The following is a 24,907-nucleotide window of genomic DNA, read 5'->3' as shown; positions in this document are numbered from 1 at the left end:
GGGAGAAATCAGGTCATGAATCGATCGATGGAGGGAGGGGAAGGATAATGGGCCGGGGTTAGCTGGTGGCGGGAAGACAGTAGGGAACAAGGGGAGTCGAGACTCTGAGCGGGGAGCCATCTCTTCGTGTACTCTGATCTGGACAGAGCACCCAGTGGTCGCTGTATTCAAAACAAAAACAAAAGAGAGGCACAGGAGGTAAAAACTGAGTCACAGAGGAAGGGAAAAGGTGTTCCTTAATATTACTTGTGTGAAAATGTGTTGTGTTCAAGATGGCGTCTTCACTCCTGAAACTAGTTATAAAACTTTAAGTTTCCTAATGGCTGTAGTGGTTGTTATGTAATGTCATTTATTTGGTCAGCAGTTTCTGTGAGTGTTTGATATGAAAACTTATGCCTGGCGACTCGGCCACTGTCTGCCAACTGTGGTCAAGGGTGGCCAGGCCAAACGCCATGAGTGACTGAGTGTTTATGTGTGTGTTAAGGGAGGCTGGTAGGTGGTGGGTGGGAACCGAGTAAGGATACTTCTATTGTCTTGGCTGTCATGGCTGGGCGACCCCAGAGCCCCTTGGAGGCCCCAAAGGCCCCAGAGGCCAGGCCACAGCAATGAGTCCACGGGCCCCCAGGCCGTGAGAACCCCGGCCCTGGTCAATGAGCGCTGGGAGCCTGGGGACCTTGGGAGCAACTGACTGGGCCATCTGGACCAGAGAGCACAGACCCTGACACACGGCTGTCACCCGGGGGAGACATGCGGAGACATGGACATAGACAATGTCTGAGTCCATGTTTCTGCCTCTGCTTCGAGCTTCCACACACACACACACACATGCACAATTTTACTCACATGTAAGTGACAGCAGAAAGAAGATGGAGGGGAGTGAGAAGGAAAATATTTTGTGTATTTTCTTGGGGAAAAGAATAGTCAGGTTTCCATCCATGCAGATTCTCCACACCATTGCTGTTAAAACACTGGAGAAGAAAATGGCACCAGTCAAACCTCAGACGAAAACCATGTGGAGAGCGTGATGGAAATAAGCCACTTATGTTTGTTTCATGTTTTCATTTGTGTGTTTTCATTTTGTCTTTTTCCATGCATCAACTTTTCCAACTCAGCCAAGCACAAAAACACCATTTTTCCCTTGTTTACACTTATGTTTTGTTTTTGTTTTTTTAATCTGCAAGTTGAACATTTGCATTAAAACAGATGGCTGGAAATGCACATGATGAGAAGTTTGCGTTAAAGCCAATAGGAGAGACCTGTGGGCAGATGTGAAATGTACTCCGCCCACACCGTGTCTATTGTTTTGTTCTAAAAAGATAAGAGAGCCAGCCTAAATATAACTGGGTTTCTTTTCCATCTTACTCCGTTTGTGTCTGTCTGTCTTTCTATTCTCTCCTCTCGGTGGGAAGGCCTGGTACTCTCTCTGATCTGCTCGCAAGCACACAAAAACATACTCTCTCTCACTCTCTCTCTTTCTCTTTCTCACACACGCACACACACACACGGCCATGCAGACAACTCTAAAGTGAAAACACGGTAGCTCCATAATGGTGCTAGCTACCATTTGAGTGGTGAGTGGTAGTCTTTTCCAGCTGAGCAGATTAGCATAGATCTCCCACGCAGACAGAGTTGACCTTCACTCTGGCAAACACTTGTCAAAATGCCAACGATAATTACCTGCTCTCTTCGCAAACAGCACAATGGTTTATCCACCTGCATCTCAGGCGTGGAGGACGGATCTGCGGTGCCATAGCTGCCTGTTTTCGGACACACGCTGTTTGGAAAGGTGGAAATCGCCCGGATTCCTACGTGACAAAGGCTGGTGTGTGTGTGTGGTTCCTGCTTGTTACTGTAATATTTACCATTTGGAAGTCTGCAAGCCACCAGAGGCTAAAGAAATAAGTGTGAATTAAATTCTCAGAATATTTCCACACGCTTTCATTGTGCTCGTGTCCAGACACAGCATTCATACGGCTAAAATGAAATTAGTTTTGTCAGCATGGGTTTGACACAGTTTCTTCGATCAAGAAACATATCAAGAAAACCTGTACTATACATATATATATATATATATATATATATATACACAAGCACACTCACACGCAACAGAACTCAGCAGTGTCTGTGTCGGATGCCTGATTGTCTGTGTGTTCATGCCTTAACATCTGTATCAATGAGCGTAGAGGTCAGAAAACAACCCAGATTCCTCCCCCTCCCTCTTCCTCCCCCCCCTCTCCCTGGGCACTCTCCTCTCTCCTCATCACTGACTGCCCTCTCTGGTTGAGTGCTTGAATGTGCTCAGTTCGGTGATCAAAGTCTTCCTCAGTCTCTTCTCCTCCGTTGCCCCTGGCTCTGTGTGTGTGTGTGTGTGTGCGTGTGTGTTGGGTGGGGGGGGGGGGAGTGTGAGAAAGTGCGTGTGTGCCATCCAGCCACAAGCCCGGCTCTCAGTCGTCTAAACCGACAGTCTCACTATCTTCTTTCAGTCTCAGTAGTACCCTGCCAGGCTCCCTTGCATCATCTTCCCGTCTGCTAGAGGGCACACACACACACACACACACACACACAAACACAGAGAAACATAAACATAAAAACCTGCCTTGATGCTTATTCGATTTGACACATCTCACTTTTCTGTCTTCCTTAACATTTATGCATTGTTGATCTTTGAAACTTCTGCTGTCTGTTGCAATAGGTAAACCGCAATTTATTCACTCCACACATGCGTCTGTGTGTGTGTGTGTGTGTGGATGTGTGTGTGTGTTGCCTTGCTGCAGGATGCTAGATAACCAGAGCTGAGTGAGTCACAGTAAGCCACTAAATGTTTCGCTTTGTTTTGCCCTAAACTTTTCGTCTCTACCAGGGTGTCAGATGTCTTTTAATTCCAAGGTCACAATGCTTTATTTTCTTTATTTTCTGTCTCTTTAAGTGCCTCTGGGAAGAGAAAATATCTCAAATAGTCAAAGACAGTCATTAAAAATGCTCTAGAAGGACATTCTGGCATCTGGAAATCAGTCTCATATATAGTTTTCGTCCTTCCCTGGCCCTGACAGTGAACTTTCATCATCCACAGACTCTTTGTGCTCGTCTCACAGAAAAAGGTGTCATATGGAAACGTTTGCTGTTGCTTTGAGAAGTCAAGAATGTTCCAGCCGATGAATCTTGATCTGTCTCACACTCCTCTTTATCCTGTTTATCCTTCTCAGTTGTGCTCTTTCCCGCTTCTCCATGCTCTCCTGCACTTAGTTATTCCTCTCCTCTTCCCTTCACTGTTATCCCTGCACCTCGGCGAAGGGTCAGGGCTGCACTGCTCCTGTAAACATATTTACTGTGTCAACATCGCTGTTGCGAAGCAGCTGAAGACAGTAACAGGTGCCTGTCAACAGCCGGCCAGATCTCCAGTGCATTAAAGGATCTTTGCTGTAGACGAGGATTAGTGTCGCCTGGCATTGTTTGTTTGCTAATTCCATCTCCAAGGTATTTGTGGAAAATAGGCATGAATAATTGAAAGCGATTTCTAGTGGACGAAACGAAGCTATCAGCAAACGGAGGGAGATTAATGAGTAGGGGGTGAAACACGACGCAAATTGGAACAACGGAGCAACCTTTCTCAGACACCCGCAGAGACCCTGAGTTTGTAAACAAAAATTGAATATGCATTGTTTCATCAGGTAAAAAAAAATATGCATTGAAATGAGAAAGATGTGGATTAAGAAAGAAATACTGCAATATGTTTAAATGCGAAAAGTGTCGGCGCATGATGCTGTGGTATTGAGGTTCGGTTTTCTCAGTTTTTCTCAATGCTGAGCAAGTTGAATCAACATGTTGTTTGTCCTGACAATGTTTTTTTATATTTTTAATATGATTTCCTGACAAAGTTATGAATATTTTTGTGGTCGTGTCTAAACTCCTGCTCTAAACCCATCAGTAACACTTTGCAACTGTGACTTTGTTTGACATTGATTTCACTTTTAACTTAGCAACAGCGAGACCCCACCACTAAAACCTATTTTTGTGGCAGAGCCTTTTTTCCTGTTCTTCACTCTGTGGTCATGTGGACAGTTTTTTAAGACACATTTTATTGTAGCTTTTAGTTAATTAGCCTGTTGTCCTTTTCGTAGTCATTTTAGTGAGGACCACCATGCAGTATCCTGCTCTAACACACTAAAATAAGATGGTGAACACAGTAAATATTATTCCTGCCTTGTTAGCATCGTCATTGTGAGCATGCTGATATTAGCACTGAGCTAAAAATGCTGCTGTTGTAGCCTCACAGAACTGCTAGCATGTCTTCCTCTGTGGCCGCTGCATCAATGTGCTGAAGTATATGAAGTAGAATAAATATACAGAAGTATATAAATTGCCATAATAGATTGTTTCATCCGCAGTGTACATGTATTACACTTCACCATGCAGAGGTACAAACAGTTCCAGTGGATCGTCATTATGTTGCTCCAGATTTTTGCGACTGATGATCCCTGTGTTTGAGCCACGGTGTCGATCATGTGATTTTTAACTGACCAAGACTTTTAAAGTGATCTGATGTCCATCTGAGCCAAGTAAAACGCCTGGCAACAGCACATTTCCTCACGCGGCGGTGAACTTAATAAGACGATGGCTCACTAGCTTCATGTTTTATGAACTGACGGGACCAGTAGATATGATGCATACTTGTTGAATGCTGTAGGTTTGAGCACAGTGTTGAGTAGAAAATCCAGCCTCCTCTTTGGTTCTGCCACCGCCAGTACTCTCCTACTCCCCTCCATCCTGACACCCCCCACCACCACCTCTCCAGCCATCATCTCTGTATGCTCCCGCCCATCCCTTCGTCCTCCATGCCTGTACCCACAGTGATCGCTGTACTCCAAGCGAGAGGCCATGTGCTGATGGCCCTCATGTCGAGAACGCCGGGTACTTGTGCGTCGTGTTTGTTGAATGCACAGTGGTTTGTAAACTCAGTGGGTGCTGCATTATGAGGCAGCAGATACAAACAGCTGTGTAAATGAGCTTCCTTCCATTTCCTGCTATGAGTCATAATTCAACAAAAGAAAAACTTTCCAAATGTATGAAAATTTGTGAGGTTGTGGCCTTACAGAGGAGTCGTAGGCTTCATGTTCCTGTTTGTTTGGGAATGACACCTTCATCCTAACTGGACTTACTTTACATACAGTCTTTATCCTAATATTACTAATTTAATGCTTGATTTAAGAAATGTCTTGAAAGATGATATTTTCTCACCGCATAAGCAGAACTTAAAACTCAGTAACAGTCTTGTAATGACTTGTAAGGATACAAATATGTTTTCTTTAAGTTTAACGTGTAAATGGGTCATCAAACCACCATACATGGAAATTTCTTTATCCACAGTCTCACTTTCTCCAGACAAAAACTTGCATACTTGCATCTCAGTTGTGCATCGCATATACTTTAAGGTGTAATACATAACGTTTTCTGCATTCAAATGATGGTGAGGTGCATTTCATTTGGTCAGCTGTTCCTATGGCGTCTGTGAGGGAGTCACAGAGTGAGGAAGTCCCGTAAGTCCCATCAGATTTGACGTTTTCATTGGCAATGGTAACACTGAAGAACTCTCATGATCACACGCCACTTCACAACATCCTCAAACTAGCTGTGTAAGATAATATTGATAGAAGTAAGTATTGTGATATAATTTTCTTGTGATACGATATTGATTCTCAAAAACACTGTATTGATTTTTAATCAATAAGATCAGATAATACAAAAAAAGCTGCAACAAGGGAGTTATTAACATTTTTTGCTTTAAAAAAAAAAGAAAATAAATAAATGATTATCACTATAAGTTCAGATTATTTTTCTATTAGCCATCAAAGTGATTGATTCACTCATTATTACATCTTTACACTACATTTGTCTAACTTAAATTTGCGTGCCTCGAAACCTCCTCCAGTCTTCCCTAAACATTCAAAATCTAATCAAGACTGACTAATATACAGCTACAGAAACTCCCTATATGGATTTTTGAGGGACGTGTGTGAAGATATATATATTGTTTTTGTTGAATATGGCTGTTAATGGATTAACAAAAGTGCATCAAAGAGGCAGCAGATGACACTTAAAGTGCTTGAAGCTACAAAGGGTTGTTACGGTACAAAACAAAGAGACATGGCCATACTTCTGCTGCATGATGGAGCCTCTTCAGGTGTGTGTGTGTGTGTGTGTGTCTGCGTCTGCGTTAATGGTCAGGCAGTATATCGGTCTGAGCTCATGAGCATGTGTTTGTATGTGTGTGTTTTTCCTCTTAATGGTACATCCGCACCAAATTGGCCCCTGAATGCAGTGCGCTCTGTCAGTGGTTTTGTGAGCTACAAGTGTAGAGAAACAAAGAGAGCCAGAGAGCTTCAAAGCGAGTAGGTGACATTTTGGGCTTTCCATCTTCAAAGCACTATTTGCTTTTGTAGTTGCTCTTTGAGAATAATTATACAGTATATATTTTTTCTTTCTAAAGGATTATAGCTGTCTGAAAACATACTGTAGAATTCAAGGGCCTAACATCTGCACAATGAGCTGTCTGTTTTTTTATGCTATTATTATTGAAAAATATTTATTCCACTACTATTAGCTATTATGTATAATTTAATACAGCTTTTTTTTCTATCTTTTTTTTGTATCGCGGGTACACATTATGACAGTGTTATTCCTTATTGGCAGCTATTGACGGTGAATCGATTGTTGACCCAATAGAGCCACCTGGTAAGTGTCTCCAGCTGGGGGAGACATGAAATCCACGCCGTCCCCTCATTTTCATTCGTCTATCTTCTTCTTGTCTCTTTCTTGCCTCCTCCTCTTCATCCAAGTGCCTCTCTATAATTTATGTCCAGGTGCAGCACCAGCTTTCTTTGGCAAGGGGCTTGAAAGAGGGTTAAAAAAAAAAAAGCCCACAGATGTTCAATTTTCACTTCTCTTGTGCATCTCTCTGTATTTGTTTGTGTGCTTGTGGACCACTCTTGCCCCCTTTTACCTGTAGTGCAGACTGTGGTGTCCCTGTAGTTCAGCATAAGCAGTAATTAAGGCGAGTCATAGACGCCACTAACCGTAGGCTCCTTGTTGTTGCCTTTGAGTTTGTGCACCACTGTCAACATGAAACAGCATGGATATGAAGAAACATTTATCCACTGACTGAAAAACAGTAAATTATGTTCAAATTGTGTCTTTTTATTCTCTTGTTGTTGGGTGTAACAAGCTATAACGCACTGCAGCATTACAAAGACAATCCAAACACAAGCAATGGATCATTGATTAGGGTAAGAATATCATGGTGTGATGTCAGTCCATCACAGAAACATGAGCTGTTGATGTATGTGTCACAGGTGCGTCCAAGCCGTGTTCAGCACGAGCGTCCTTGCGTTGTTGTGTTGTAGAGCTTATTGTGTTGTAGAGCTTATTGTGTTGTGTGTATTCGTTTTCTAAATGCTGCACATGTGTTGTCAAAGACGTTTCCTTAATTTACATGGTTTTATTGGTACCACTTTGTCTTAACACCTGGTATAAGCAATATACTGTTGATCACAAGAAGAATGATTTGATTTCTGAGATGTTGCCAAAATGATACAAAATATGCTGGTTTAAAGTTTAGGCTTTAATTTTGCTTTTTGCCAGACTCACCCACAAAATTAACATGAGTATTTTTAATGAAATGTCAGCAATGTCCTTTGCATTTTGGGGATTTTTAGGAAAAATGCCCTCACTCAAATAATAATGCTGTGTCACTCAGCGTGCGTGTTATAACAGACAAGTAATTTCAGACAGGAAGGTTGATAATTCTGTAAAACTTGCATTTAGTAATGGTAAGTTTTAAAAACTCTTTTGTGTGTGTCTGAGCATGGTAAACTACATGCGTGTGGTTAAGATGAGGTGAAGATTGCATTACATGATTATTGCTCCACTGTGATCTCACTGTTCGTACTGTTCCTCCTATTGTACTCATAGCAAGTTCAAATTTCAAGAAAAAGTGGAATAATCATTGCTCTAATGCATAATATGCTCTAATAGGGATCATTTTCTGACCACAAGTGTGTCTGTGTGTAGCCACATACTTTGTGTACTCTGTGTGTGTGTGTGTGTGTGTGAATACCACAGGGATGCATTTCAAAATAGGTAATTGTTAATCCCCCTTAAAAATGAACATTCCCCTGCCATGCGACCATTTGAAAGAGAAAGAAAGTATAGAAGGAAGAAAGAAAGAAAGGACAATGAATTATGGATAGGCTTTAAGAGGGATACTGCTCCCTGGCCTCTTTTTTTATTATTTCTCTCCTCCTTCACTCCTTCCAAATGCCTCTCTCTTTTTCTCTGTGTCCTCTGCCTCCTCTTAAATCGATACCGGCTGACTGTCATGGGTCAGTGGCCTGTATGCATCAGACTGGACTGCAACAGAGGAGTGCTGTGTCTCCCAGGGCTCTCTGTAGAGGTGATAACTCGCTCTTATCTGAAACCTCTCTTTAAGGGACGCCCGCTTTCAATTTCACTCCAATATTCACCTCAAACCGACTTGGGATGACACAAAGGAAAGGAATATACAGTATATATGATCACCGTTTATCCAGGAGGAAAAAGTGAGAGTTCCTAAATACTTGGAGCTAAATTTTTGCATAGACTGAAAGGAAGAAATAGGCCCAAGTTCGGCCTGCGGATTGTGGATTATATTGTACTTAAATTGACTATCATCTAAAACCTGCCCCACTTCCTTCCTGGTGGTGTATCCTGATTTCAGATAGAGATAGACAAAAGCAGGCTTCTCATTTCTTGCCAGCAACTGTTGATTTTGTCAGTTGACATGTTAATTGTAAACATAACCCATAACTGCACAAAATGTAAAACGAAATGCTCCTCTTCCTTTGAGGTAACATTTGGATTCTGCAGGAAGGTAGCAGTGTAGCTAACTGGACATGCTAACGTTTGCTAGTTACACTAAAGCTGACAAACACACTGTTTAATCCATTCTGTACATGTTTGATTTTGGAGAGAAGTAATAATAAGAAAACCATAATCCTTCAGTTTGAGTTTGGAAAATGCCATCTCCAGCTGACTTGGTTTTGTAATGTGAACCCAGGACAAAGACTGTAAAGTAAACACTTGATGGCTACAAACATCTTTGCCAGATGGTGATCCACATATAAGATGGATCTGGTCTATTTCTGTGTAAAACTTGGTGTATTATAAGTACGATAATAAAAACATTCGACTGTTGTTTGATTCTAACACTGCTGCTTAGCTGACACATTAGGACATTCCAGATGGATGTCAGATTTATGCTTTTTTTTGTTTGTACTTTCAAACAGCACGTTGTCAGTTTCAATGTAATAAGAGAATTGGCTTTCGGATGAGGACTAGCCAGTTTGTTTAGCTGACATAACACTATCTCAGATAATCTAAGAGTGTGACTGGGATGTCTGATATGCTTCTTGTTTTTAGCATAGTTAAGCCTTGGAAGTGACATTCCAGATGCTACTATAGGTAGTAATCTAACAGGATGCTTCTGTTTGCTGCTAATGTTAGAGTAGCTTAGATAAACACACTTTATCCTTTCCTCATGCTATTGCTCTTGTATTGTTGGTTGTGGAGAGGATTTTAAAAGAAGAATCCTCTGTTTATACGAGTCTACCCTTCTTCCTATGAAGAAAAGTATTGCTGTTACTACAGCCCCATGCACACGGCTTCAATACGAAAATCCTAAGCTTGAAGAAAATACGAGCATTTCTATTTTTATTTCAAATCAGACTGCAATTTTTGTGTGTCGCAGCTGTGTGCTTGTGTCTAGCCACAGGCTCCCCCACACTCAAAGTCCAATTACCTGTGTTAAGGCCACATCTGAGATGGGGGATTACAACATATTATTCTAGCACAAACAACAGTCTCTCTGCCCACCAACCTGCAGGCTGCCAGACACAGGCGACTGAGGAAGGTGTGAGAGGTGTTACATTAGCACCTGGATGTGCAAACAGCAGACTAGTGACCTTTTACCAGTGACTGATACACTGCCTGAAAAACTTGTTCGGCTCCTGTAGCTTCCTCCTCTGTCCTTAACTCTTTTCATTTTCTTGCTGCCCCTGCCTCTCACTTTCTTTGCCCTTCTTTTCTTATCTTTTTTTTTTTTTTTTTTTAAATGTCTGACGTTCTCCTTTTTTCCCCCCTGTGCCTTTAGTCAAGCTTTTATTTCATCCATTTTCTCAGCTACATCTATTGAAGCACTCTCCACAGAACCATGGCCTGTCTCAATTTTTCTCTCATTTTTTGACAGTTTATACTTTCACCAGAGGATGTTAGTCAAGATGTCGCCTCTTTCTCCTGACTTGTTGTCACCACTTGAAATTTTCTTTGAAAATGACTGTGATGCAAAATACTCTATTAAACATCCTCAAGGCACCTCCTGTTCCCCGGAAAGGCCCTAAAAATACATCCCCCGCACAGAACAGCTTTTTCTAGGATTGATCTGTCACAATTCTCAAGACATTTTGTACCCTTCTATTTTATTTGTTTTTATTGCGTTTTTCTCTTGCCGTCTTCCTTGTAACATGCATTAGCCGGCATGCCTGTACAAATCGTTGCGCCTGAACATCCATGAGACACACAACTTCCTTCAAGTCACCTGCCAGGGGCTCTAATTAGACTGATAAGCAGTGCAACTGGAATCAGCTCTTCCTGGTAATCAGCCCCGCGGAGCCCAGACAGACGGCTAAATGAGGAGGAGATGAGCCATGCAGCCCAACAGGTGTCCTTAAAAAGACAGGGAGGTGTGCTTATACAGTCTTGTCTTTCTCCTCTCTAACTACTTGAGTTCAGTCTCAGGAGGGTTTGAAATATATAGAGAGATTCTGCAGTTATTTGGGAAATTAATGCTGAAAAAAAGAAACAGTATGTCGGCGCTTCTCTTGTGTATAGATTTAATCATCATGCTGTGACTCTGAATCGCTGCCTCACTTTAAAAAGGGAATTGTTTGAGAAACTCTGGAGTAAGATGATTGATTCAGAGTTGGAGGGAGGGGGGCGCTTATACAATAGCAAACACACCAGTCAAACTGTGTATTTTGATTTTTGAATTGCATCCTGAATGCATTTCTTGCCTTTCTCTTTGCAGTCACAGCTGCCCCGCTTTACACATATAATAATGATTATCACATTTTGTCCTGAAGCAAAGTTGGAATAAAAAAAAAGGAGCCCGGTGACACATTAGGCAGACTGAATACAAAATGATATCAGAACTAATAAAATCTCAGAAGGGAAATGTCATATTTGTCATTTTGACACCTGCGTGAGACTGTTGTGTTACACTTTCATTTTACACCCACCACTCCCAGCTGTACACAGGAAAGCAACACGGTGAGATTAACGCTGCGATCTGAGGAGCAGCCAGGGTGCTTCACAGAGACGGAGAGGAGAAGACAGAGAGGACGGAGCTCCAGGTTACTTTTGGCCACTCTGAGGAAACATGCGCACTGCACTAACATCTGCAGACGTGGTTAGAGAGATTGACTTAAAGGCCGCTGACAGCAAACGCCTTCGCTTTGACATTAACCTCCTCTGGCTGAAAGCATTTGAATACCTCAGTGGGGGGAAAAGAAAAGGAAAAAGAGCTTCGGAAATGTAATCTAGATGCTCACACAGTGCATTAGCAGGAACTTAAGGGATGAAAGAAGTCACAAAAAAGAAGGTTTTTATGCTGTTGGTTTGGTGACTACATTAGCAGCTCAGCACCTTGCAGGTTTTAGTTGGGATCCATTTTGGATTGTCGTTTGAATTGTGGGAGAAAATGGTGGCATCTTTTACTGACTGGTCTGTTAGAGCCAAGGTTTTAATGTATTTATGCAATAAAAAGAGAATAAGTGTAGACAAAACAACTGCTGCGTTAATTTAAAACTCAAATCAGTCATTTTTAGGCAAAAATACCAAATGTACGCTGGGCATTTTTCATTAGTGAGGATTCACTGCTTGGCTTTGTCTTATGTTACAGTAAACTGAGTATCTTTTGATCTGGGGCTGAAGGTCGGACAAAATGAGCAATTTGCAGACATCACGTCGGTGTTCATGATGTGTTTTGTTTTATTAATTTGTGTGGAAAACAAGCACGATGATGTTTGACTAACACTGACCTCCTGTTTGATCACTGAATATTACGACAAAAGAACGTTTTGACTTCATTACATTAGCGACAGACACAGGGACGCAGGGGCATGCCAAGGAGCATGTACACGCTTTAAACACCACGCCATGTTCAGCCGTAGTCATAAAATAAAATAACAAGGAATCACTCCTGAAGGAAGAGAGACATTAATCCTTATAAATAAAAGAAATTTGATTCTAGCCAAGACATCAGTTTGAAACGGTTAAACTAAATGTGTTAATCTGCTCCATTTTTCTGTTGTTGTGTCCATTGGTACACTGATAAATCCTGTCACAGAGTGCTTTATGTTGATTCCAAGGCTACATTCAAATATCTGGGTGTTAAATTTGCACCACTTTCAGAAACATTGGATAGTTTTGTGTTATTCATTACGAAGGCTGGTTCTTGTCAGCTTATTCAAGCGTATTACGTCTTGCGTTGTTCAGATTACTATAGTTGATTACGTTCGGCACAACCCGATAATTTCCTTAGAGACACTGAGTTTTATGTGTTTGTATGACACAAAAGTGGAAAATGTCTGTTAAGCACTCGGGGAGAAGTTACATTACCTTTATACGTAACAGGCTCCGGTCTCATGCTTCGCTTAAACATCTGCGTGTTACGGTGGATTGTGAATGGTAACATGGAGAATCCACCATGTTAATGTGTCATGGTGGTAATTGTCTTACGGGCACAAATCTGTCCTTGGCCCAAGTGTCTGCTTTCCTAAACATACGGCATGTATAGACTCTGTTCTCTGTTATCTATGGCTTGCTTGTTGATAGATTTTCAGATCAAATCCACTTGATTACTGTCAGAGCCCAGACTACCACCACCGCCCCACCCCTGCGTACTTTAGCCCCCGTCTCTCATCCTCTCCCTCATATTCCTGACTTGAGTGATGGCGTTTGTGATTCCTAATGACAGTCGGAACAAATCTACAGTAATGAGGTCACATTGGGTTGGGTTTTTTTTTTTTTTTTCCTTTCTCTGAAATCACCCTTCACAGCTCCGCACAGGCAACCTGTTCCTGAAACTCAGACTGGGTCCTGGATCCAAGCTCCAGTGAACCAGCGCGAAACAGATCAGTTCCTTCCTTGGAAAGACCTCCCTGCAGCCAAAATGGACACCCTGTCCTTCTGAGCATGTCTGTTTTTTTTTTTTTTTCTCCAATATCCAAGACTTATTATCTTTTGACTCACTGGAGCTCATATCCGGGCCTCATGTTAGTGCCGCCCAGCACGTTTCCAAACTCTGCCTTATGACATCCTTAGCATATTTATTGATTTATTTAGTTTTTCTAGAGTGAATATTTGCGAACCTCTTAGCATTCTCATCTATGATAATGCATTTATCTATAACAGAGGAGTTATGCGTGCATGCTTGCATGAGCCCTCACATCCACGTAATGATGTGTGTTTCTCCTGGCTTGAGCAGGATGTTTGCACCAACACATCATTACGATTCGTTCGAGCCATTAGCTTGTGGAGAGCGAATTGTGGATGAAAAGCACAACCGGGTGTATGCAGCCATGTGTGTGTGTGTGTGTATGTTTTGTGTCTCTATGAGTACAGTGTGTGTACTTGTGAGTGTGCGGTGTGCATCAGAGTGCGTATTCAGTATGTGTGTGCTCAGTGATGTGGTTAGTAATGTGGAGACCTGCAGGAGACGGTCCGTTGAGAGAGCCTGCAGGATAATTGCTGCCACAGTGACAGGTAGGGCTGCCTCTGTCAGAGTTCCCTCAGTCGGGAAGCAACAAGAGTGTGTGTGTGTGCGCACAGCTCTGTGTGTCGGCGTCACCATCTCCTCCTCCAGTAAGCTTTTCCCCAGTAGGCTCCCTTCAGACAGTTGCAGACTTCCAGATGTTTTCATCTTGTATCACACACATCGAGGGAAAGAAATGAAGCATCTCTTACAGAGAGGTTCAATCTTAAATTGTTCGGATATCAATTTCACCAGAGGAAAGACCTCTGAGTAATACTTTTCATCATACCTTTGTGTATACAAAGTGCTCTTTACTCTATAGTGCATAAAGACTTTTCACTTGTTGAAGTTTCCCTGACGACTGCAGTAAATGTTTTTATGTAACGTCTAGCTTGTGTTACTGGGAAAAAGATCCAGCAGCATGTCTCTGCAGCATGCTGGCCTTCTGATGACCGTGATTGTTTCAGATATGCGTTGTTTACCTCACTTTCACTGTAATCTTCAGGCCTGTCCATTTGTCTTTGAGTGATTGTCAGATGCCATTCACATCGCGTATGTCACACATCTGCAGATTGTCATCTCTGCAAGGCAGCGTAAATGATGTAAACGTGTCCCAGGGAGAATGCAGAGTGACATCCGTGGGGTTTCTCCCACATCTGGAGGTGCCTCCCATCCAAGTCATTTGCCGGTGCTGCCTCTGTTCCCCCAATCTCCTGCAGTCCGTGAAGAATTGGTGTCAGCACCTATCAAAGGCAAAATGCCTATTCTACACAGAGTGTCGGAGCAGCCACAATCTATTAATCAACCAGGCGGCAAAGAAACAGATATTATGTGTCTGCGGCTGTTTGCGTGTCTGAGCTTGTGCGTGCGTGTGTCTGCACATGTGCAGCAAAGCCTCATCCAGGTGGGGGTTATTCAACCATCTTTGAAAGGGGCCTCTAATAAGGGAGGATGCAATTATAAATGTGTCATGTGGGTTCTGTTTGAGAGAGGAAAGGGTCTGTAATGTGCTTAATACCAAAGGCCGTGGCAGGGTCTGCAGCGGACACAAGGCGCATGCTGATTACACAACTACAGCCATTACAGGAGTCGAAACTAAGCAGTATCTTTTATCCTGTTTTTCTGCTGCGTTGTCTTTTGATATTGACTATAATGCCTCAACTAGAAAACAAGTTTGGCATCTTAAAGGAAACATTTTGCTCTGTGTGTTGCTCAGTATTTAGTCGGAATGTTTTCAGTCATACATGGCCGAGGTTTTTGATGTGTTGATTTAGGCTGAATAACAGCAGTCGGTTTGTTTTGGAGCACTGTTGGCTTATCCACAGGAAACAATCGATCAGGGTGAATAAACAGTCAGCCAGCCAGGACCCCCTGCTGCGAACAGCATGGTCCAACCATGTGACAGACATGCTGGCGTATGATTGGCACTGCTGATTGGACATTAGAAGCTAATGATGTCATGGCTATCATCATGTTGGGTACACTGAGAGGGAAAAGACGGTTTGTTTTCTTTTCTGCTAAATTATTTGGCTGATTGCAGCTCTACATTTATTTTGTAGGGATTAAGTTTAACTGTTATATTAAAATGGTGTCTGATTATTATTACTATTATGAACATTTTGAGTGCTGTGGTGGTGTTGCAAAATATATCAACCAGTGCAGTAATTTTTAAAAGTCATTTTACAAACAGAAATGCCAAACCTTAACTGGTTCTCACTTCCCACTAAATCAAATTTAGATTTTGGTTTTAAAAGTTCACAAAAATCCTCTTTACAATTTCCCAAAACCCAATCCATCTATTTTATTTAAACAACAGTCTATTTGCAGTTATTGAAATTTTATTTTTCAAAGACTGGAGAAAACCAACTAATATTGACATTTGAAAATGTTCTGTTCTTTTGAATGATTCTCTTTAGCTGAAACAGTTAATCAGTTATCAAAACTGTTGTTTTGTGATGAATCCTTTCAGTTCAAAACCAAACACTCAGTTTTCGGCTGTTGATCAGACAAAACAAGACATCGCTGTTTACTTTCCTGTGTATAAATATAAAAATTGAGCAATTAATCAAGTCATCGATCAAAATAAAAAAATAACATAAAATGAGATTAATCAACATCTCATCTCCTTTGATTTAGTTTCTGCCAGATAATCACATCTTGATTAGATATTAGCACATAATGATGTTGTTGGATGGAGGTGGTGGATGTTTATCTTGTTTTTTACCTTTGCACTTTTTTTTTCTTTATTCCCCTCCAGCTGAGCTCCGCCTTGTCCCTGCGTTTTCATTTGGAGGTTTTCTCAGAGGTGCGGGCCCTTTCATTTGGTGTCTTGATTTATATTAGCCAGAAGGAGCAGAATAACAATTGATACGCATGAACCAGAAGAGGCAGAGGAGAGGAGTAGGTGTGTGGCATTTTCTGGTCGGGAGTGTATGCTCAGATAGTAGTATTTATTAAGTTATTTACTGTATGTTTATCCTTACCGCGAAACATCAGAGCTCGTGTGAAAGCCATTTTTTTATTAGTGTGTTTGTGTCTCCTGTAGGATATCCGTTCTCTGATGAATTTCCTAGAAGATACAGTAGAAGTGGAAAAACAAACAAACAAACAAACAAAAAAAAAGCCAAGAAGATGAAATAATAAGCTTTACAAAAGCAGCAGCAATATCAGCGGACTGATTTACATTTTGATAAGCACCTGGTGTGCAGAAGTCAGATGTAAAGGGGGGTCACACACGTGTTATATATATCATACGTGCAATGAATACGCTGCTGCTCGGAAGTCCGTGCTGTGGTTCTTCATACTCCGATCTGAGAGGGAGTATTATTGTCTCTGTTTCCCGCCTAGGATTTTGACTGAAAAATGGGTTGCCGTGAATCTTATCTGTCAGGGGGATCAGGTGCATCTCCCCCTCTTTTCCTCCCCCCCCATCCTCCTCTTCTCTCCACTCTGATAGGTAGAGACAGCCATCATATGTGCAAGGGGAAAGTGATGGGCGGAATGGCAGCTTTAATATCGGAGCGATTGCCTGCTGATAAGGCTAACGGCTGTGGAGAGGCGTGAGCGTCAGCCCTCCTCCACAATAAACACTTTCATTTTGTTTGGTTGGAGTGACGGATGGAGAGAGGGAAGTGGTGAATAGACGACCTGAGGAACAGAGGAGGTGGGGGTGGGGGGGATAGATGGAATGGATGTGGATGTTATTCAATATTAACAGATCAATCAGAGGGTGGTGAAATATGCATTTTGTCAACTATATACCCCCATTTGGCCAAAGAGGCAACATTACAATGTGACAGCACTGGCTGCTGTGCCGTGTTGAAATACAAAATACTTAGAGCCAACGGTCTGTGATTTGTCTCCCGTTGCTGAATTTATATTGCTTCTAACAATAACAAGCCCTCGTATATCAGAAAAATGAATATATATATTCATGACTTTAAGCTCTGATGACTTCATGATAATCATTTCTGAATTGCTATTAGAATCTATGATGACGAGTGCACAATTGCTTCAGTTTGCAGCATATGGCAGAGAAAAGCAACATTTTAATCAAATTATGTCTTGCAACAAGATCATTTGCGTTGAGCGCATATGCTACAGAGCAATTTAAAGGTCACATAAAATCAAGCTTAAATGTGCGCTTGCGTGTTTCTGCTGTGTTTTCATTCATTAGTGTTCTTGTGAAAAATGTTTTGAATCATTCCTTAGATGATTGAAATGGCCTTTTCCTCTCCTTCAGCAAGTCCTTGATGAGTTTTTGAAGCACTCCTCCTGTTCACCTGGCTGAATGTTTGGATGCTTAACAGGTTTAAATCAGAGCACATTCTTTATTGCACTTTTAATATTTGATATTCGATTTGAACACCGGTGTAATTTCTCACAAGAATGAAAATTGTCCTTCAGCATAAGGCATAGTTCAAGTTTATGATGAAGTATTTTATGCGCCCATAATAAATACAATACAATGAGGAGTATAGCGGGTGAAAGGGCCAACTTAAAACATCTAGTTGAAAGTTACAACTTGTAAAATTTGAGAGAGAGTGACCGGGTGACATGCTGTATCGTCTCCCTTCCCTCCTGTGCAGGGAGGCAATCAGAATCCAGTGTGTTCATGGCAGACTCTGCCACTAATGAAAACTACTTTATTTATAGGCAATTACGCAATGTTTTACAGGACTTTTGCACTAAGTATCTTGTTAGTATACAGTCTACTTGGACGAAGCCTATCACGTGCTCTGCAAATGGAGTGTGTTATCATTGATGATCTTATATGACGTTGGTTTCTCCTCTGTTTCTCTGGACATTGTTCAGCCACTGTGCACTGAAAGAAGATGTGATTGAAGCCGTTTCTGTCAGCCCAGAACAGGTAGTCCAGGGCCGCATTTTGGGACCTGGCTACTGGGCTATAGCCACAGGTCTTTTTTTATTTATATATTTAATTTGACTGTCAAAACATTTAATTTGAATGTGAATTATAAGCTGATGCAGTGAGAGAATCTTTTGTGGCAGACGCAGCTATCGCCGCCAACAACCTGATAGTGTTGCCAACTTAGCACCTTTTCAGACCTTCTTAGCGACTTTATTTTTAAACAGCGACAAATCCTGTGACTGTCAGTGCGATGTGCATTCACAATACATTTAAATAAGGGATGATGTTGATTTGATGTCTCACTGGATGAAAGAGAGCCTAGAGCTGCTATGAAAATGTGGGTAATCAGTATACCATGAAGAGAATTGTCGTGGTCGTGTTTGTATTGTTTCTTTTTCTTCTGTTAAATGGTAAAAGATTCACATAAAACCAGAACTTTTTTGAATGTTATTTAGATGGTTGGTTATTTGTAAGATAAAAACTGAGTCAGGCCAAGCCTTGTAAAAAAGAAGAAGTGTGAGTCATATTTCATAGATTCAAGACAGCATTGAAAGTTCTGTAAAAGCAAACTGACAGGACAAAAACTGCTCAAAAGGATCTCCATCCCTTACCTCTCTTTGTCTGGAGCATTTAAACAAAATTTAGGTTACAGCCTTTTTACAACGGAGCTGAAAATCTCCTAATTTGCTAACGTCGTGCTATTTGCTTTGCAGGTGTTGAAGGTCAGTGTGGGGCCTCCTCTTTGATTTGTTTTATACAGTATATGACTTAGCCTGGAAAAACATTTCAGTCAGAAGTTTTTTTTAACCCTAGTGACCACAAATATCATAAAACCTAAGGATTAGTATTTAAAGATTCAACAACCACTTTCTCTTACAGAGTAATTGCTAGGATTTTACTAATAGAAGTTCTTTCAATTATATTGTTTCTGACTGAAGATGGACCAGGTCCAGTTGTTTTTATATTACATTGTTGTCTAGCTTAAGGCATTTATTCACAAAATTATTATCACCCACATTCACTGACTTTATATTGAACAGTCCCAAGCAATTATAATCTCCAACAAAACTGTTGTGTGTATGGGAATGTAATTTCAATTGAGAGTACATGAAAATGGAGCACACTTTAACACGCATGAGCACTTTTGCTGTGCCTTTCTTCTTTATCGCCTGCTGAACATCAGATGATATGGCTCATATGATGATATGTGACTCGGAAACCGAAAGATCAGACGAGCAGCAGGGATCAGATCTCGATATTAGACTTCAGACTAGATAGTCTAAGACAATGCCTATTAAAATGGCTGGAGGAGCCTCTCTGAAATGAGACCTGACATCTCTTTTCCACAGTCTGTCAGGAGTGTTCGGTGGCTAATTTGAAGCTTACAAAATCTGCGCGTGTGTCTGAGAGAAAAAGAGAAAGAGAGTGAGCTCCAGAGGGAGGTTAATATAAGGGGTGACCAAAAAGAGATGCTGTGGGCAGTTATCTGTACAGTCAGTGACAGAACAAGCAATCCATTGGCCGGATTCTCTCTTCAGCTCAGATCCACCCAGTTACCCATTAATGAGCTCGGCAAGTACGTTGTATTTACATTTAAAGTGGCTGTTGTGGGACTGTCCTTTGCTTCTGGTTGATTGGAGAGTCCTCAGCTTTGATTTACAAGTAAATACTGACCTTCAGGCTTCTTTGGTTTCGCCATAAGTCGGTTAATGTCAGCTTGTCAGTCAAAAACCCGAGCTGCAGCCACTGTGACGTGCACGCGTGTTGATTCCAGCCTGGTAGTTTGACTCATGATGTGTTGCGTCCCCAGAGGGGTCCTCATTAGGACCAAAACGTTGTGTGACCTTTTAGCGGCTTCGCCTCCCCCAACCACCTACGACCTCACGCAGCTGGGCCCAATTAATTCGCTCATTACCCCCCTCCTAAATAGCACCAGGACCATGCAGGTACTCTAGCTATCTATGGAGCGGCAATATGTCTGACTAAATACAGGGGCGGTAACATGAATTGAAAGTGAGTTGAGACATGCTAGCTGAAGACTTTTCTCTTCTCACTAATGGCAGACGATTTCCTTCTTTTCTCCTCTTGTCTATTTCTTTTATGTGGCACTCCAATTTAGAGACTTTGAATGTATATTTGACCTTTCCCGCTCTCTGTCTTTCTCTCTCTCTCTCTCTCGCCGTCCTTTATCCTCCTTTTAGCCATCATTCAGAAAACCCTAGCTGACACCTAAATGTAAGATGTCCCCTTTGCTGCCATGCTGATGAGATGATAGGATGATCAGTGTTTGCAGGATCTTTAATAACCAGAAAGAGAAAAGGGGAGAGACGGAGAGCAAGGGAGATGGATTATTATCCTAAAAGTAGCGTGCTTAATTAGATGGAATGCTGCATACATTGTGGACTGAGTGGAATCATTGGGATAGATTAAAATACTAATTAAACAGGCCCTCACCGAATTTGGAGTGTGAGGTGGGGTTCAGCTCTTCAGGGTCATTTGCATAGCCTTCATCTGGGGAAATAGGATTTAAAGGACCTGCTCTCTTTCTCTCTTCAACTCTCACTTTTTTTTTTCTTTCACCCATTACCAATCACATTCACATGCTAACAAACTCAATTAAAATTATGCTCCATTTTTTTCCTGTCACTCTATAATTTGGCATAATCTATTAAGGCTCCTTTGATTTTGTTTTTCAATATGAACGTCTCCATCAAAGTGAGGAATAGGCATTAAGCACAGGAGAGGAAAAAAATCGGCGAAATGTGTGATCTTGAGCGATGGATATTTAACATCGCCCCACTTTGGTTTTGATTTGCATGAGAATATCTTTCGTGAACAAAGCTTTGGAAATAGCTTGCCATATTTGATTAGATCAATAGATCTGAGGATCAAACTCGGGTGGTGTATTAATTACTGCAAGAACAAAGGCAGGAGCTCAAGTTATTGTGCATTTTGAGTCTACAAGCACTTCAGCTGCTTTCTGGCAATCTTTGGTGGATCTGAATCAGCCCACTGTGACAATAATGGTAAAGTTTTCTTGGCATTTTGTAGCTCTGACTACGTTCACAGCGTGACTCCATGGACGGTTCATTTTTGATCATGTCCCAACTTGGAGATACTATGAGGTCTTTGGTCAAATTTTAAATCTCAGCATTTATTGGAAGGATGGCTATAAAATTTGGACATTCATGAGTTCAATGAAATCATGTACGATTCATACGTCTATTGTTGCAGAGCTGATATCAACGGGTGAAACCAGATGTTGAACAATAAATCAAACCTACTCCCGTGTCAGCCATAAATCCGGCTTAAACATCATCGTGTTAGCATTGTCATTATGAGGAGCACGCTGACATACTGGTATTACTAGCATTACCACACAATATATCGTTCCTCCACCAGACACCTGTTAGCTGGTGCTGAGCTGCTTGCTGTCTAACCCTCAAGATCGTTCGGCTTTTCGTCTTGATGAGGATTTTCTGTGTGTGTGTGTGTGTGTGTGTGTGTGTGTGTGTGTGTGTGTGCACGTGTGTGTGGGCTGGTCATTTTCTATGACCAGTTTGACATCTGACTCATGGCATAACATCCATTGCATCATTCTCAGTTTCACTGACGACTTGTTCTGCCTCAGGAACTGAAAAATCTGCTACTTTGTCATCCACTGCTCATATTCAACACCTCCTCTGCTTTTGTCTCCCGTGCAGTCCAACAGAAGCAGCAGCTGGAGAAGGAAACAGGCCTGAAGATTGTGGAGGCCGGAGTTAGTGATGTAAGTTATACTCTCTAAAAATATATTGGTGGTGTGTAAAAGGAAAAAAAGAAAAGAGCCAGAGTGGGTGTGATGTGATTGTGTGCATCTTCTGTGCTTTGGCCTCAAATTGGACAGGAATAACTGTGATTCCTACTTGTCTTGGCATTCATATCACACCTGCAGCTTCAGTTGTGCAGCCAAGTACTAATCGTCAGCAGCAATGAATTCCAAACACACGTCCTTTTAAGTGTGCTCCTTTGATTACCATCCCCCTGTTCATTTCCTTTAAGTCTCTAAGAGCCGCTGTCGCCATGGCAGAAAAAAAAATCACACACACACACACACACACACACACACAACAAGACAAAAGCCCGATGCATTTTGTAAAACTTAAAGTAAGTGTTGATCATCACCGCAGGGCAACAATAACCAGATTATCTTGAGTGCTGTCACTTTGTCGGGGGGCCCTGATGCTCCAGTGACATATTCATTGGAAAAAATTAAGAGGAGAGCAGGAGGACACTCAGGAAGATCCAGATGAAAGGAGAGTAAATGTGTATTCATTCAACACTGATAAATATTCATATGTATCAGCGGTAAGGATCTAATCAAGCACCCATTGATGCATCATAGCCCCTCCATGCTTGCCTGGTAAATGAGTTTCTCTATGGAAATGAGACAGCCAGCCTGAGACCCCTGAGCTGCCCTGATCATGAGGCATGCTGGGAGCTAAATGGATGTGGCCTGTACATTGCAGGACAGTTGCCATTGGCAACAACCATCACACACTGTATAGACAAGATCATTTTCCCGTGTTTGTCCCTTCTATGCTGTCTCCCTTTTGGTGTCACTGCCTATTCTTCGCCCATCTGCCTCCTACTTATATCTTTTTTAGCACCACATTTTCTCTCATCTTATTCCACATTGTGTCTTTATCACGTTCTTCTCAATTATCTCTGATTCACTATTTTTTTCTCTTTTTCTTCGCTGTGACTTTTGTCCTGTTCTTTGTCTGCCTCTCCTCGCCTCCTTTTCAGTCTTTTATTCCCACTCAGACTGATTCCTGCGCTTAGCCAGCACTGGTACGGGGCTGTGTTTGTCATATTGGGCCTATTTGTAGATAATTAGCTGCAATAATAGCCTCTCTGCAGGAGCCAGGGTGAGGGAGGGATGGATGGGAAGAGGGAGGGAGGAAAGGAAAAATCTGTCTTCCACCTCATGGGGAGAAAATCTGCGCCAGACTGTGTTTGTAGAAATGCATGTTAAGGAAGCGCAGCATTTACTGTGCTACAAATAAAGAGTTGGCAAAACCGGAAAACTCACTTAGAAGGCGTTTTATTAGCTCTAGTGTGGAAGTGTTGATCTCACTAGTTTGTATCGAAGAAGTGGAGAGTTGAGGGTAAGTTGTGCAAAATAGTAGCATTGGACATGAGAGCCTGTGGAGTGGGCTCTTCAAATACATTAGTTTAAAAGGTGCTAAACCAAATCCCTGCTTTCAGTAAATTTGCAGTAAATTGACCACAGTTATGAGTGTATGTATGCTGGAGGTTGCAGAATGGGTCTCCTGTAGCCTGCTTCTTCATGGCAAAAATAGAAATATGCTGGGTAAAAATGCTCAGTGGATCCATAAGTGGTATAGTGCAAGAAATGAAGCCAAAGCACATGCTTTCCCCAAGCTTGTATAAAACCATCAATGCAGTTGGCATCATTAAGTCTTATCACTGACAACTCCCCGCTCCTCCGTTTTTATTTAAGAGGTGACAAATGACAAAACAGCTTAGGAAGATGTCCAGATAGAGCAAACGTCAATAGCAGTAGATGCGGATGAGGATAAGCAAATGTCAACGTGGGGGGAAGGAGACATCAATCAATAGGCCGAGCAATATCTGCTCCTTTATACATTGCAGGGAAGGCGGCTTCCTAAAGAGAAACAACAACAGAAAAAAACAATTCTACCTTTTTTTGAATAATGGATGTGCATGTGGGGCATAAGCAATGCATATTCTGAGTAGCATTCTTATTAACAGATGTTTCCCAAGTGGGAGCTGCACTCCCAGAAGGCAAATGGAGGTCCTCTCACAGCAATTCATGAGTCCTGCAAATGTGTGAAAAACTGTGAGGAGGAAAAAGAAGTGAAGCGGCAAGAAACTCAAGGTTCATGTAGCCTCAGCAGCTTCAGCAGCAACTGGCTCCACTGTCTGTATTCAGACAGCATTAAAACCATACATATAAATACATACCCGTGCGACTATCAGACACTTCGACTCTAAGCTCTGTGACCTTTTGATCCCTCGCCGCCGCTTTCCCCTGCCCACTTGTATCTTCATCCTTGCAGGAGGGAGGTCGGTGAGTTAACCAACCAACCCCGCGAGTTGGAGACAGCAACCAAACATCAGGGAAAAGGGTTGCTTTCGCTGGCAGCCATAGCCACAGCATGGCTGGTACCAGTGAGGAGCGTGGAGAGGGGAAGTAAGGAAACAAAAGACAGGTTCAGAAAGAGGAAAGACATGTTGGTCCGATGTTTTTTGGAAGCGACAGTTATGAGTAGTCATAAAAAAAGTCCTCCTCCTACAGTATATGGGGTTAAAACATAGATAAATAGTAGTTTCAAGTGTACTAAAAAAAATGGTAAATGACCTTTAAATCTTACTTAACGCTCATGAGGTGATATTTAATCTCTACAAATATTTTCTGAGGTTAAACATTTCCCTACTAATGTTGCCCTAATCAAGGTCTTAATGACCAAAGTCATGGTCTGCCAATACATTTTCACACTGATGTAAGTATGCAGAAGCTTTCCTCTGGATTAAAAATGAAATATTAAAAAATAAATAAAAAGAAAGTATAACAGTTCTGACAGCTGATACGATAAAACTCCTCTCAGACAGAAGCTGAGGAAATATTGCCTCATGCAGCACAAGCGCAAAATAAACATGTTCTTTAC

General features: G+C 41.7%; 1 protein-coding gene across 1 annotated transcript in view; it reads left to right on the top strand.

The window, feature by feature from the left end:
* ptprn2 (protein tyrosine phosphatase receptor type N2) overlaps positions 1 to 24,907 on the top strand; it is a 115,026-nt gene that overhangs the window by 44,626 nt on the left and 45,493 nt on the right. Inside the window, exon 11 of the mRNA XM_046371747.1 lies at positions 21,917 to 21,981. Coding sequence (XP_046227703.1) covers positions 21,917 to 21,981 — 65 coding nt within the window. The remainder of the gene's footprint in view (positions 1 to 21,916; positions 21,982 to 24,907) is intronic.

The sequence above is a fragment of the Scatophagus argus genome, chromosome 18 (assembly GCF_020382885.2).
Source record: "Scatophagus argus isolate fScaArg1 chromosome 18, fScaArg1.pri, whole genome shotgun sequence".
NCBI classification, from domain to species: Eukaryota; Metazoa; Chordata; class Actinopteri; family Scatophagidae; genus Scatophagus; species Scatophagus argus.
Note: the sequence above shows the minus strand (reverse complement) of the source record. Positions and strands in the feature narration are given on the sequence as shown.